Source organism: Drosophila gunungcola (genome assembly GCF_025200985.1).
Source record: "Drosophila gunungcola strain Sukarami chromosome 3L unlocalized genomic scaffold, Dgunungcola_SK_2 000005F, whole genome shotgun sequence".
NCBI lineage: Eukaryota > Metazoa > Arthropoda > Insecta > Diptera > Drosophilidae > Drosophila > Drosophila gunungcola.
Window position 1 is genome coordinate 413495 of NW_026453180.1, and position 14678 is coordinate 428172.

Here is a 14678-nt window from a genome sequence, read left to right on the forward strand (position 1 = left end):
TTTCAAATAGAAACATCTGACTGTACGTTTTATTTTGAATCCTTGTGTCGTAAGGTCGAGTTATTGCACAATGCGTATTACGTTCTCATTAAGTTCTGCTTACAAACTCCTCCAGGTAAAATAAATACTATCCTAACTTATAGGTATAAACACCTGCATCCGTCCTGGGCTCTATTTTTGTCATTTGGTTTCCTTCATTTTGAGGGTGATACGGTGGTGTGCTAAAGTACAAGTAGCCTAGGGTTAATAGTTTGTATGTACAGGGAAACAGCTATCCTGGGGTTGCTATAGCCTCTGGCCGGTCATGTGTTACGAACTATGGAAGGGAAACCGCGTTCAGGAGGATGCCCAAGATGCAGCCCCAGCGATGTGCGTGTGAATTAACTAGTAGGTGGAGCGGCGTCGGCGGCGCAGAGCTGCTCCTGTGAGGCGAATGGGATCCGGTTGGTCCTGGTCCTGGTCCAGTTTTGCTGGGTTACCTCAGCACACGCCGGAAGTTCTCCATCTCGTATATGCTGTTGGATAATCTGTAAGGTAAGGGGGTATTATATATGATTGATTTCATAAGTTGTAAAGCCACTGAAAACCCACCTGCCGAAAGCATTGAAAAGGGCTACAATCTCTGTACGCGACAGCCTAAAAATGGGATCCGCTTCAATGTGCGGCTTGTCCCACAGCCCGCTTTCCGTGGCCAGGTTGAGCTTTTCCGAGTAGAGGATCTTCAGAGCAGTGCCCAGTCCCTGGGTCTGCAGTTTGCCCCACAGTTTGCACTTGTCACAGCCCACGCAGCTCATGATGCGCGATATATTGCGGAACTTCTCCTTGTAGTCATGCTTGAACTTAATAGATGCAATGCCGCTGCTGAAGAGTGCGTTCTCATCAAAGTGCGATTGGAAATTTCTAAAAAAAGAAAGCTTTATTAATATATTTGTATAAATAAAGAGAAAAAACCCTTTACTCACTCTACAACAGTTAGCATATCGTTGATGGCCAGCTTGACCTCCTCATCCTCCTCGGCAATGCCCGTGTAGTAATCCTCGCGTCGCAGATAGGGAGCTGCCTTGGCCAAGGCGCGGAGTTCCACCAGGTAGATGAAGTAGAGATTGCGCAGCCAGTGTGGACCCTCGCCACCAGTTGTTTCCGGACTGAAGCGCTTCTTGAACTCCTTGGCATTGGGACCCCAGACGCCCTGCGGATCGAGGAAGTCCTTCGACTCGGACAGCAGATACTTGGAGCACAGATGGATGTTGATGCTGGAGTGCAGGCCAGAGATAATGCGGTAAAAGGCACGCTGTTCGAGGCACACATCTCGCAGGTCCATGTGGGGCACATAACTGGAGAACTTATTAGCCGTCTCGTTGTTGCCACCAAAGCAGTTCTCCAGATAGATACTCTTCCAGATGCGGTGAGCCGATTCTCCGCGATAACCGGTGTACCGCTCGGGATTTAGAAGGAGATCCACATACTGAGAGCCCTCTTCATGGTCGTCCACAATGCAAAAGTCCTCCTCCGCCTCGTCGTGCTTCGCCCACAGCTCAAATTCCCGGTGCGCCTGGTCACTGATGCTCGTGTCCAGGAAGCCCAGCGAACTGTCGAAATCTTCACCATCCGAGCAGGCTCCGCCCTCCACTTGAGCCTCCCGCGTATACTGTAAAGTTAAAATTCAGATGAGGAAGTCAGTAAGTTAAGCAAAACAACTGTGTAAATAAGGTAGCTGGAATTGTAAGTCAGTCATAATTTCATTGAAGGGGAGTTTTGCACTACAGTATCGACTCTTTTGAGTTAAAACATTATCAGTAAAGACAGATAACTTTTAGTTTCAAAAATATCTGCTTAATAAAAAGGTTTTGTTCCCTTGTACAATCTACGAGTCTGAATCTTAAAAAAAATAACAAAGTGTATGTCTGCGTATGAAGATAACAAGCACTTTTGTTAAAAACAATTAAAAAATACTTGTTTTATCAGTTAATTGTTTAGAAAATAGAAGGCTCATTGCCTGCGATAATTGAGTTTTAGTTAGGATTATTTAAAATACATAAATAAAAAGGTCGAATTGAAGGCAAAAGCATGAAATATATTCAAGGGGCGGATGAACGCTGGATGAGATACCAAAACCACGTCAGCATTGCAAAACAAAATCGAAGGCCACATCATTACCCGCGTGCGCTCACTGGGAGATTGCAGATGCGGTTCAATGTTGTGGAGCACCAAACAATCGAATAAAAATAAATCACCTGCAAACCCATTGAGCCTTCAGATAGATAGTGCAGTACCAATGACTTTAGCCAAAGAATGAATACGATAAGGGGCGTAGTGCTGATAGCTGGGTAATGGAAATACCCGCGAAACCCCGTAACCCACCTTAAACGACGCCTTCTCCTTGTGCTCCCCCTTATCCTTGATGCCCTGGGGAATCGCCTGCTCCTCGCAGTTCTCCACCTGGCAGAAGCGGATCGCACAGCGACTGTCGTCCGGCCAGAAGGGGCACTCCTGCCGCAGGTTAACCTTGTAGAAGCGGAAGAAGTTCTTCACCAGCAGACTCTGCAGCCGCGGAAAGATCTTCATGTTGTTGAAGTGGTCCACCGTGTCCACATCGCAGCTGCAGTCGTTTATAGATCCCTCCAACTGCGAAATATATATATAATTATCATACAGTTGCGGTGGTGATAGAAGCATTATAAATATAATTTCAACTTTTATAAAATGGGTGGGAAATAACTTCAATTTTTATAAAATGGGTGGGAAGTTTTAAAAACGAAACTTTATTATTTAATTTATATTTTTAATAATTGTCAGATATATGTATGTATTTAATTTACCATTATGAATTTAATGTTGTTTTGTTTTGAAGATAGCAAACTAGAAATATTAATAAACTTTTTTCTAAAATAAAACTGATATTTACAAGTGCCTTAAAAAATATTATATTTGCTTGATAAAAGATACAAAACATATTCTTCTCAAGTTGGTCTTAATTTCTTAAATTGAAATAATGACCATAAATAAAATATATGAGTGTTTTTTTTTTAAACTAAAATTAAAATTGGTATCAAACATTAATATATATGTATGTTAAGAAATACAAAGTGTAGGAGCTCAAACATCGGAAGAGAATAAAAAAAAGGGGAGTTTTATGATGACACCTTGAAATTTATGATGAAATTTGCTTATATTTACATAAGTCCTTAGAGCCTTGTCCATAGATAGTATATAATCCCATTTACCATATACTATATTTAGTAATTTAATTAAAGCCCACCTCGCAGAAGCAGTTTTTGCTGGTCTTGGCCTCATCGATGGCTGCAAAGTATCCGCGAGTAGGGTCCGTCCAGTAGAGGAGCAGGATCAGGACGACTACGCAGGATGCCCATAGATTTCGTTGCACTGTGTGTATAGTCATTTTGTTTTTCTTTCAGATGTTGCTATTTTGGTGACTGTTGCTGTTGCTGGCGCTCTCCGCTGTCGCTGTTTTTGTTGTTGCTTTTGTTGTCGCTGCTGAATTTTGTTGTTGCGAGCTCAGATGTTTACCGTTTCGCCGACGAAGTGCATCTGAATTTTAGAGTGGACTGTGCACCTGCGATTCGCACTGGTCAATTTCACGAGTTTAGCGATCATTTACGTTCCGCAGCAGCAGCATTGTTGATTTACTTTCGATTCATGATTTTGGACACGTACCTTGGCGTTGGTGTGACCGCAGACGCTGGCCGATGAATCGTGCTAAAAAATACCACAGATAGCAAATGCAATGTGGTCACACAGCGAAGCAGGTGATTTTAAACAGCCACGAATTCTTGTAATTTGTTTAAACTTAATTATTTATCTTAATACTTAATTATAATAACAGGAAACAATTATTTTTATGGGTATGATTTTAAACAGTCAAAGCTCTTGATATTAATCAAAGTCTCAATTAATGCATGTTTTTGGTGCTGTTTTTAAAAACAACATCTTAAGTTAAAATATATCGGTACATTATTAATTGTAAAACTTCTCAAATTCTTCTTTTTATGTCTACATACTGAAAATGTTTTTTTTTTTTAAATTTCGCGCCCCTTGTTATTATCTTGCTATGTTCAGTGTTGAACAATTTTGAATAGCGTGGCTGCCAGACCGCTTAAAAAAGATGAATTCGGTGAGCGCTGAATTTGAATTGATGGACAATTTGAATAATTTGTACAAGCTGGTTGTTTTACAAATAAAAACGGAAATAAATTATTTTATGGCTTTTTTTATATCATGTAAACACGTTTACCAATATTATAGGATACATATAATTTTCTTTAATAATTTAATTATGATTCTAAATTGTTGAATTTAATTACTTGAGTTAGCAATTTATAAATAAATATGAATATTTGTGATTGTAAAAAGTATACTTAAATTATCATCTCTGGTACTTGAAAAATTAATCTTACTTCGCTTTATATTGCATATTATGTTTTTTTACACATGAAACACGATAATACCACCATGCCACATGACTTTTGTTGATAATATTCAAGATAACATTCTGACGTCAATCAATTGATTGCTAAATGTGAATATTGTTATGGGTTTCTTCTTTCCAATATTGATGCTGTTAATTAATTACCTCAAATATTGATTTCGTCTATTCTTCGGCGTTGAATGCATCTTTTGTTCCCATGACAAACCCTTGCCCCGACGATAGCACCCCTCAAAAGAGTTCGTGACCCTCGATATGCAAATTGAGAAAACTCGGTCAGATCTCAGATTGAATCCCTTCCAGCCCAAGAACATCATCGTACATCACGCCGGGGGGTGAATTGCTTAGGATGCAGGGCACGACGATGCAGGCAGCTCGATTATTTAAACATAAATCGCCTTGGGTCTTGAGGAAAATGGACTTGACGGGCTAAATCAAATTAAACCGCAATAGAAAGGGTTCTAAAATTTTGGGCTTAGCTAAAATTTAAACATTTTTAGAGAAGAACTCGTTTACTTACATTTTTGTGAATATTTATAGAACTATATATGTATATACTGTTTTTAAGAAATATTTTTTGAAAATGTATATCCTTAAGCTTTATATTGTTCAAGAAATATTAACACCTAATTGTTGTCTTTATTTTGTTTATACTTCTATTTATACAAAACTCATATGTGTACTCATATTCTCATTCTAATTTTCCTCAATATTGTTTTTTTTTATATATATTTTTTCTAAAAAAATCTTGTTATTCCACACCTGAGCATCCTATTTCCTCTTATTTAAATCCAAACCCATCAAAAGTTCTCACGGAAAAGTGAAATTACAACAACGGGATGACTTAAGCAAAAAAAAAAAAAAAAGATGAACCTAACAAAAACGGGGAAAAATCTTGGAAAAAAAATGTACCGAACGAAAGGGTTTAATCATTTTTTTTTCAAATAGGACGATTAATGCAGAAAAAACGCAGACAAACATGTGTGGCCAAAGGACAGGGCGGCGACCCTCGGCATTGTTCGAATTGAAAAGGAATCATCGCGGACTCGGGCGAGCGATTTGCATACGCAGGACGAAGGCTCAACCACCACCACCAACTCCTTATCTATTTGCCTGAGGTCCTCGGGCCCAGGTATAAAACGATCTCGCACTCACACTCGTCCGGAATGATAAATACTTTTTTCTTTCGCTTTTTTTTTTTTGATGAATTTTTTTCACTTTTTTTTACCACTTTCAATTTTTTTTTATTCAGCGTTTTATTCAAATTTCTAGCCGATCTGGTCGTGTGAAGTTTTGTCTTGAGAAGATTTTGCCCCGAAACGAAGGATGCGCGACGGCTGCATGTCTCTGTCTCTCGGGGGATCGATCGAAAGGAGCCTGGGAACATCCGCGAAGGACTCGAAGGATTGTCTCTCTGCTCATTTGCCTAGACATGGGCTTAGAAATAGAAAGGACCAGACTATGTCTAGGAAATGGGTGGCGAACACTAATTAGTATTTTATTATACATTGTTTTTGTCATATTAAAATTATCTTATTAAATTTTAAGTACACTAAAGTTGTCATTAAATTTATTCTGCCACTAAAGCAAAATCTCAAAATAAATCTTTGATTTGTTTTAAAAAGTTTTTAATGGTTTGTCTTGTGTCTTTTAGCTGAGTATATTGCAAATTGTGTGTGTATATGAATTTAAATTTTTTCAATCTTTTTATTTAAAAATCATTATTTTCATTGTTACTATTTATAAGCCATTTATAATTAATTTCCAAATTAATATTATCCTTCTAATTTAGACTCACAATTTAGTTTGCTAAGTATCAATCAACTGGTTATATTCAAAAATGTTTACTTATCCTGTTCTCCTGATAAATATAAGTAAGCTGTTAGTCTCAATTTAGTAAAAGCTCAACTATATAAATGAATAAAGATTATTTTTATAGTATTATGATTTATCATATATAAATAATTTAAATTTAAAATTTTTTCCGAGAGTGTCTTAAATTACAAGAATATGTACTTAAGAGTTCTATATTTCTGGAAAGTAAAAAGAATAAGCGTAAGTTACCTAAATAGCTTCCAATCACCACCTAATTAAGTACTATTTTCCTCTACTTATGCAAAACTCTTGACTGATTTCCCCGACTCACCGCAAATCCGCAGCTCATCGGCTTACTCAGTTTTCCCAGGCCATATGCAAATGCATTTAGTTGTTCATTAGATTCGCATACTCGTAATTGCAATCTGCAATGTTTTGGCAACAGGGCGACGTCAACAACTTCTCAAGATCGGGATCGAAATCGGGATTAGGAGTTGCAAAATTAGCATATGTAACAAGATGTTGGCCAAAAAATATGCAAGCAGCCAGGCCACTTGAGATTTGCATAACTAAGCCGCGCCGACAATGCAAATGTGCAAAAATGATGATCATTTGGGATAGGGGTAACACGTTAATCCGCTAAAGTAGGCACACTCCGGGGGTTCCTTTGTATCCTTTTTGCCAAAATAGAAGGGTGCGGGGTGCTAATAAAAATATCTGCAAAATGGTGAAGTGGTAATTTCTGAATTTTTGCGTTTACCGAATGTTTTATGGCCCACAATAATTTGGGTGTGTGTGTGTGTGTGTGTGTGGGACAGGTAAACAGGTGATGGTCTTTTAAGAGAGGCGATCGTTGCTCTTCGGGAGAGTAGCACACTTTCTCCGGAGAATTCCCGGCCTTGGCGACTTACCAGCGCTGAGAACCTTGAGTGCTGGTCAGTCGGCTTTTGGCTTTCGCAAGGTGCAGTCGCGTCGTGATCGTGATATCCAGATATAAGACACAGATACTTAAAAAAAAGAGATCTGAGGATCGTTCTAATTCTGAAAAAAAAACATTGTGAGTGTTTCCTACCTGTTTTCCGCTGGGATATTTGCATATGAATAGTGGATGTCCGAATGGAAATCAATACTCCTGCCAGCTCACTCACAGTTATGCGTCTGGAAACTTACCGTTAAGATCGTATCCCAGGAAAAAAAAAGAAAAAAGAGACGGGAATGGTTGGACAAGCCAGCCAGAAGTCGCTTAACTTGTTCGTGTGCCGAGCCTAAGGCGAAGAATTCCTCCATCTCTTTGACGTGGTCTTCCACCATACATTTCTGTTTCTTCGCCGCGTTTCGTCTTCGGGACTTTTATGGAAGTGCTAAAAACGAAAGAAAACCAAACAATTAAACAAATAGAGAGATAGATAGAGAGAGAGAGAGAGAGAGAGAGAAGAATCGGTTTGGCAAATTGACATGTCCAACTACGATAGTTCCAGTGTATTTTACAGTTAAGCTAAACGGTTCTATTTGTTTTGTATACAGTCTTCTCTTTTCTTTGGCCTGGCGTGAAATTCAAATTCGTTTAGTGGAATTCCAATACCCATACCCACACCCATACCCATACGCATACAATAACCAATCCCAAGAACCCAAAAGAGAGAAGAACGATTGGTGTTAATGCCGTCGCGCCTTATGCATCTGACCCAGTTTTGTCGGTTTTGGTGCCGGACTTGGTATTCATGGTGGCGTAGGCGTGGTGGACTTCGTCTTGGACTTGGACTGGGACTCACACTGACTGACAGAATGGGGCAAGAATGTTAGCCAGAGGAGAAACGATTCGAATTGACCCAAAATACGTGATCTAGCACTTTCTAGCCCTCGCCATCAGCTGGCCAATAATAATAATATTTTCCTTTTGGCCTGGTGAGAAATTTCCGGTTTGGTAGAAAGCTTTTGTCTGTGTGTTTTTTTTTTCGCCGCACGTGATTGGGGAAGTCCGATTCCGATTCCGATGCTTATTCCCCTTACCCTTCCGATTCAGTTTCTGTTTTTCTTTTCGAAACTGCACTTTCGCTGAGATTTGAGATCTCTGTTAGCGAGGTTTCATTTCGTACTAAGTACTTTCTATTTCATTCATTAAACGGTTTCGTTAATTTCGGCCCAAGAATGCCCTGGCTTTTACCCAGCTCTCTTTCCCACTGCCCATAATAATTATTTGCATGGTCTTCTTCAGCGGCGATAACCAGTTTTTTTGGTTGCCATACTCGTTCTGGGCAACCCAGATACATGGATTATGGCTGGGAACGGCTGGAATGGTGGCCCGTTATTCGGCGGCCACCGCTACGTATACGTAATATTGAAATGGGACACCTGCAAGCACGCAGAACTAGAACTACAAAAAAAAAAGAAAAAGATAAACTGGTAAACTGGTTTGACTTTATCACACACCCAGTGGTAACAGCTCGATGATGATGATAATGATGATCTTCAGCCGGCGGCTTTTTGTAGGCCAATGATCTCTAGGCTTGTGGCAGATGCCCCAAGCTGCCGCATTACGATTACGTCACTTTGGGGGCCGGGGTTACATGGCCCGGATGATGATGATTCAGTGGTCGCCTCGACTTTCACTTGACCACCGCTAATTATCTCACCTTTTTCCCATCTCTTTCCCTCTCTTGCAGATTCTTGGTAAGAAATGAGCACGTGCTGACCATGTTGGACCATCGAAAAATGCAAAAGTTCCCCAACACAATGAGCCGCATTGTTCTGCCCCTGATCTTCAGCATTTTGTTGGTCAGTAAGCCATTGCCTTCACAGGCTCAAGATGAATCCCTTGGCTGGCAGCTTTCTATCAGGTAAGAATTCATGACAAGAATGGAGCACTTTTTATCACTTCAGTAAACACACAAATAAGAATTTAACATTTTATTAAATTATTTATTTGTTTGCAAAGTATTCAATGATTTTCACAACTTAATGAAATAACCCAAAAACAAAGTAACTTAATTATAATACAAATTTTTAATTTTTTTTAATTATTATACAATACAATTCAATAAAATCTCTACATCTTTTTTGGAAAGCATAAAATCTGTTTGAGAGATATGATATTTAAATATTACTTATAATCATTTATTAACCCCTACCATACAGGTCTTTTGGATACCATAACCAGCACAGCAGATGCCAAGGATTGTCCTGGCGTTTGTGTCCACACTTTGGCTACCTTAATTTGCTACGAAGTTCTTGATGATGTGGCCTGTCCCTCGGCCAGTATGAAGTGCTGCATTGAGAATGCTCCAGGTATTGTTCAACTTCATAATAACATCTCTTAAAACCTAACAACGAGCATATATTTTAGCTGGTAAAAATACAACTGCTGTGAGGGCGACAACAACGCCAAAAACCACAACTACTACCAGCACCACTACCACTCAGAGGACAACGACTACTCAGGCCACCACTAGTACCACAAAGCGCAGTACCACAACGAGTACCACCCCCAAACCAAAGCCAAAACCACAGACCAAGAGACCCGCCACTAGCGCCACCACAAAAGCTACAGTAGCCACCACCAAGAAGCCCAGCACCACCAAGAAAGTGGCCACTGCCAAACCCAAAGACAAGGACGAGGCCACCAAAGCTGATGATGCTAATAGTGAGTTTAAGAGAGTCTATTTAAACATTTCAAGACCACTGGGAATTTATGACAAAAGTAATTGGTACGGAGAAAAATTTTTTCTTGTTCTAAATTCTATTAAAATAATAGGGAATATTTAACAATCAGTGGGAAATTACTAAACAAAAAGTAATAACAAACATAAAGTTATTTTTTATTAAACATTTTAAAAGCTCAATCGGATTTGTTTCTTAATAATGGTATGTTTAGCATGTTCACAAATAAGGATCGATTTAATCGCATTCCAAATAAATAAAAAACCTATACTAATAATCATAAATATATATATTCAAATCTTAATTTGATATTTTGTAATTAAAATTTTAAAATTTTCAATGCCAAAATGATGTGAGAGAAGATCAGGATGATATGTTTATGCTAATTGTGTCTCAAAGAAATTAAATTAACCAAGAACTTGTTTAGGGTATGGTCTAAAATTTTATTAAAAAAACAAAATCTATGAACTTTTATGTAATTACATATAATAAACATAATATCTTCTTAGAAGACTGCACTGGAGTTTGTGTGGCGGATCGTATAGCGGAGTATTGTGAGGCCTATTTGACCAGCGATGGATTGTGCAAGGAGGGCACCAAGTGCTGCGTTTCCCTGGACGAGTACTCCAATGGCAAGCTGCCCAAGGACATCTATATTCCAGCCAGTAAGTAAACACCAAAATACGATTTTAATTTCTATCTCACAATCTAATTTGCTTAACCAGAACACATGAGCAATTTGAAGCCAAACCAGACACTGGCCGAGAAATCTGCTCCCTCGAAGAGTGGATCCAGCACATCAACAAGTAGCACTACGACTACCACCACTACCACCACCACTCCAGAACCGGCCAGAACTAATAGCATCAGTTCTCCGAAGCCCAGCAAACACAAGAAGCATCCGACGACGACAACGACGGAGGCGGCGGCTGAAGAGGAGGAGGATCAGGAGACGGAGGAGGATGGCGAGGAGGAGGAGCCACCAGTTGAGTAACAAACTGAAATCGGGACAAGGACAGGGTCAGGTTTTGAAGGAATGCGAGGGCGAGTGCATGAACGGGATATTCGCCATCTTCTGTGACGACATCGATTCGGAGGCATTTTGTCCGGGCGAGGGAAGCTGCTGTGTGACCGGAAGTGCTTCGGAGGCGCCACCCGCCTCCAAGGCCCCGCCCACCAAGCCGGCCATCAAGCATGCACCCAAACCGGCGGCCAAGCCCGCTCGTCCCGCCTCTCCGCCTCCACCACCCCCAGCTTCGACCTCCGGAGGAGGAGGAGGAGGAGGTGGAGGTGGCGGCGACTTCCTCTCCCAAATCATATCCTTTGCCGAGAGCACTCTAAATTCCCCAGCTCCTCCTCCGCCACCGCCACCACAAGGCTCCCATTCAAGTGCCCCGCTGTCCGGGATTCTGTCTGCTCAACATCATGGCCGCCTTCTGCGAGCGACCTTCGGTGCTGGTCTCCACACCCACCACCTGTGCCAAGGGATCGGTGTGCTGCGACAACTCCAGAGCCGGAGCTCCCAAGCCCAAGCTGCCGCCGCCCACGCCCTCGCCCACAGCCCCGCCCACCGCTCCGCCCTACGTGCTGCCCAACACTCCGAGCCCCGATCCGCGAGAGGAGTGCCCCGGATCTTGTATCGTCAGCCTGCTCAGCTTCACCTGCTTCAGTGAGTATATTGTTTTTATAACATAAACATTTCTAATTAAATATGGCTGAAGGAAACTCAAATATTTTTCAGTAAAAATATCCAAACAATAGAAAAGAAAATATCTTAATTTAAGGAAACAATTTAAAACAAAAGTACATTTTAGACCAGGAAATTTTGTTTTTTGAGAGCACTTAAAAATAGAAAATTATTTAAAATTCTCCAATATATTACAGAAAACGCTGAGATGACTGACATGTTCCGCTGCAAGCGTTCCGGTCAGAGTTGTTGTGCCCCTAAGAGCAAGATCCTCGAGAAGCAACAGTTCCAGACGCGCAACGATACCGCCTACTATCCGGCCCCGCCCCCACCGCCCATTGGCCCACCGCAGGCGTATCCGCCACAGTCGCCGCCGTACTCTTATATGAACAACCCACAACAACAGGGACCACCACCCCAGATGGCACCACATCATCCAAATCCGTACCAGCCAGGACCTCCGCCTCCGGCTCCCAACTACGGGGATTACTATCCAGTTTCCGGACCGGGTCTTCAGGCTGGACTTCCGCCACAACCACAGCCACCGTTGAACCACTCCGCCGACGACAACGACCACGACGACTACGCCACGGCCACATGTCTACTCGAAGTATGTGTGCGGTGTCAAGGGAACTCTCCGGACAGGAAGATCCCAAGCCCTTTCCTTGGTGTCCTATGCCCGTGCCAAGTACGGAGTCCAGCGAACAGCTCGTCAAATGACCTCCGCCGCCGGATACAATGGAAACTTCAACAAATCCAATGAGCGATTGGTTCTGGGATCCGCCATTGTGCCCATCCAAATCCACAACGATAAATTGGGCGATCTCGTGGAATCGAGCAGCCTGCAGAGCAACCAACTCCGTTCCTATCACAATCACCAGGAATCGGCGGATCAGCCCGATCTGGTATATCCGGAATACTACCAGCAGCAGCGATCGCTGTACGGACTTCAGTCCAATTTCAGTGGAAGGAGGAGGGCTCGAGTGGTGGGCGGCGAGGATGGCGAAAATGGCGAGTGGTGCTGGCAGGTGGCTCTGATCAACTCCTTGAATCAGTACCTCTGTGGAGCGGCCCTAATCGGCACCCAGTGGGTCCTCACTGCAGCCCATTGTGTCACCAAGTGAGTCTAAGTTAATTTACAACAATAACCAACTAGATTTGCAATATATATCTTACCTTTGTACACCTATAAAGAATTTATAAGACGATGAACTCATTTCGCCAGATTTGTTCAATAGCAGCTATAGAATACTCACCCTAGTTTTATAAATTACATAACAATCCATTAAAATCTTAATAATTACGAAACTATTTACTTAATATAAAGGTTTCATTCTAACACTACAAGTTTAAAACTTATAAATTCGTACGCTAGTCACTATCAACAAAGAAAATTATCCTATCTTAGCTATAAAAACTATAAAAAAGGCCTAAAACTAACAAGTATTTATTAGTCAGTGTAGATTTCGGGTTTGTAGTTTCATACCATGGAATATAGGTGTCCGATTTTTATAAAACGAACTTTTATGGATAAAACATAAAGGCGACTGACTATCTATACTTAATTTAGGATATGTTGACAAACTTTCCAATGTTCCTAATTTTGTATTTTTCCCCTTCCAGCATTGTCCGTTCCGGAGATGCCATCTATGTGCGCGTGGGCGACTACGATCTGACCAGGAAGTACGGCAGTCCAGGAGCACAAACCCTGCGAGTGGCCACCACGTACATTCACCACAACCACAATAGCCAGACCCTGGACAACGACATTGCCCTGCTGAAGCTGCATGGTCAGGCGGAACTGCGGGATGGAGTGTGTTTGGTGTGTCTTCCGGCGCGAGGAGTCAGCCATGCGGCGGGAAAGCGATGCACAGTGACCGGATACGGATACATGGGAGAAGGTACATATTTAAACATCTTTAAATCTAAATTAGAAGATCTCTAAATAATGGTTCTCTATCGATAGCTGGTCCCATTCCACTGCGTGTGCGTGAGGCGGAGATTCCGATTGTGAGCGACACGGAATGCATCCGGAAGGTGAATGCGGTGACGGAGAAGATCTTCATCCTGCCCGCGTCCAGTTTCTGTGCCGGCGGAGAGGAGGGACACGATGCCTGCCAGGGCGATGGAGGCGGACCGCTGGTCTGCCAGGATGATGGCTTCTACGAGCTGGCCGGCCTCGTGTCCTGGGGCTTCGGATGCGGACGACAGGATGTGCCCGGCGTCTATGTGAAGACGTCCTCGTTCATCGGCTGGATCAACCAGATCATCAGCGTGAACAACTTATAGTGAGGATAATCAATCAAACAATCAGACATCATGGACGGGAGGAACCCCGCTCTTGTGGCGATTTCCTGGCCCGGAATAGCCAACGATTGTTCCAAAAGGGGTTCCCCTTCCCGCTCTCTTCGACTGCTAACATTAGCCCATCCTAGTGTAATCTATTCATACCTAACCCTAACTCTAATGGCTCGAAACCCAGCTAGCAACCATACTAACTATTACGATTATCGGTAGCGTAGACGGCAATCTTTAAAAGTATTCCCCTATTTGATAACGCCCTATGGTAAACTGTTTTTGTATATACAAAATAAATACAAAAAATCTTCAGTTATATAATGATTTGTTTGAATTTGGGAGGGGCCTGTAAAGAGATTTTGCTGTCTGGGCTTCATTATTTTCAAATATATTCAAATTAAAAAAAAACTAAAATAATTTTAACTTAAAATCTATGTCTTGATCTATAAATCAAGAAATTTGATTTATAATATTTTCTTATACAAAAAATGTTAACTTCTGCAAAAAACCGATCAACTTTTGGCGGAAAAAGTATTCACATATTTTATGAAAAAAAAAAGTTCAGTTACGTAATGAATTATTTGACATGAGAAAAAGGTTATGCAACCTTCTTAAACCTCTTTTTTTTTTCTTAAAAATTAATGTACATCTTGCATTTGATGAAATTTAAATATTCCCAGCAGATTTAACGGAAAGTTTTACCAAAAAAAAAAAAAAGGATCTCCTGAGAAGGCACCCAAAACTGCCGCGATCTTTGAGTGATTCTCAAGAGGCGGA

At 41.4% G+C, this 14678-nt stretch overlaps 2 protein-coding genes across 2 annotated transcripts; one reads left to right on the top strand and one right to left on the bottom strand.

Annotated features, from left to right (window-relative positions):
• Positions 1 to 3702, bottom strand: LOC128259194 (ero1-like protein). The gene is made up of 5 exons (XM_052991433.1): positions 3260 to 3702; positions 2362 to 2625; positions 963 to 1648; positions 592 to 900; positions 1 to 527 (listed from the first exon to the last, which is right to left on the bottom strand). Exons 1-5 carry the CDS (start codon positions 3398 to 3400, stop codon positions 476 to 478), a joined length of 1452 nt encoding a protein of 483 aa, XP_052847393.1. The 5' UTR covers positions 3401 to 3702; the 3' UTR covers positions 1 to 475.
• A 3497-nt stretch (positions 3703 to 7199) lies between these two features.
• LOC128259189 (protein masquerade) lies at positions 7200 to 14222 on the top strand. The gene is given in 13 exon segments (XM_052991427.1): positions 7200 to 7316; positions 8923 to 9073; positions 9075 to 9096; positions 9395 to 9544; positions 9603 to 9899; positions 10426 to 10581; positions 10642 to 10901; positions 10903 to 11286; positions 11288 to 11585; positions 11801 to 12153; positions 12155 to 12723; positions 13227 to 13504; positions 13570 to 14222. Coding segments are annotated over 12 exon segments (3210 nt in total). The 5' UTR covers positions 7200 to 7316; positions 8923 to 8953; the 3' UTR covers positions 13893 to 14222.
• The last annotated feature ends 456 nt before the right edge of the window (positions 14223 to 14678 follow it).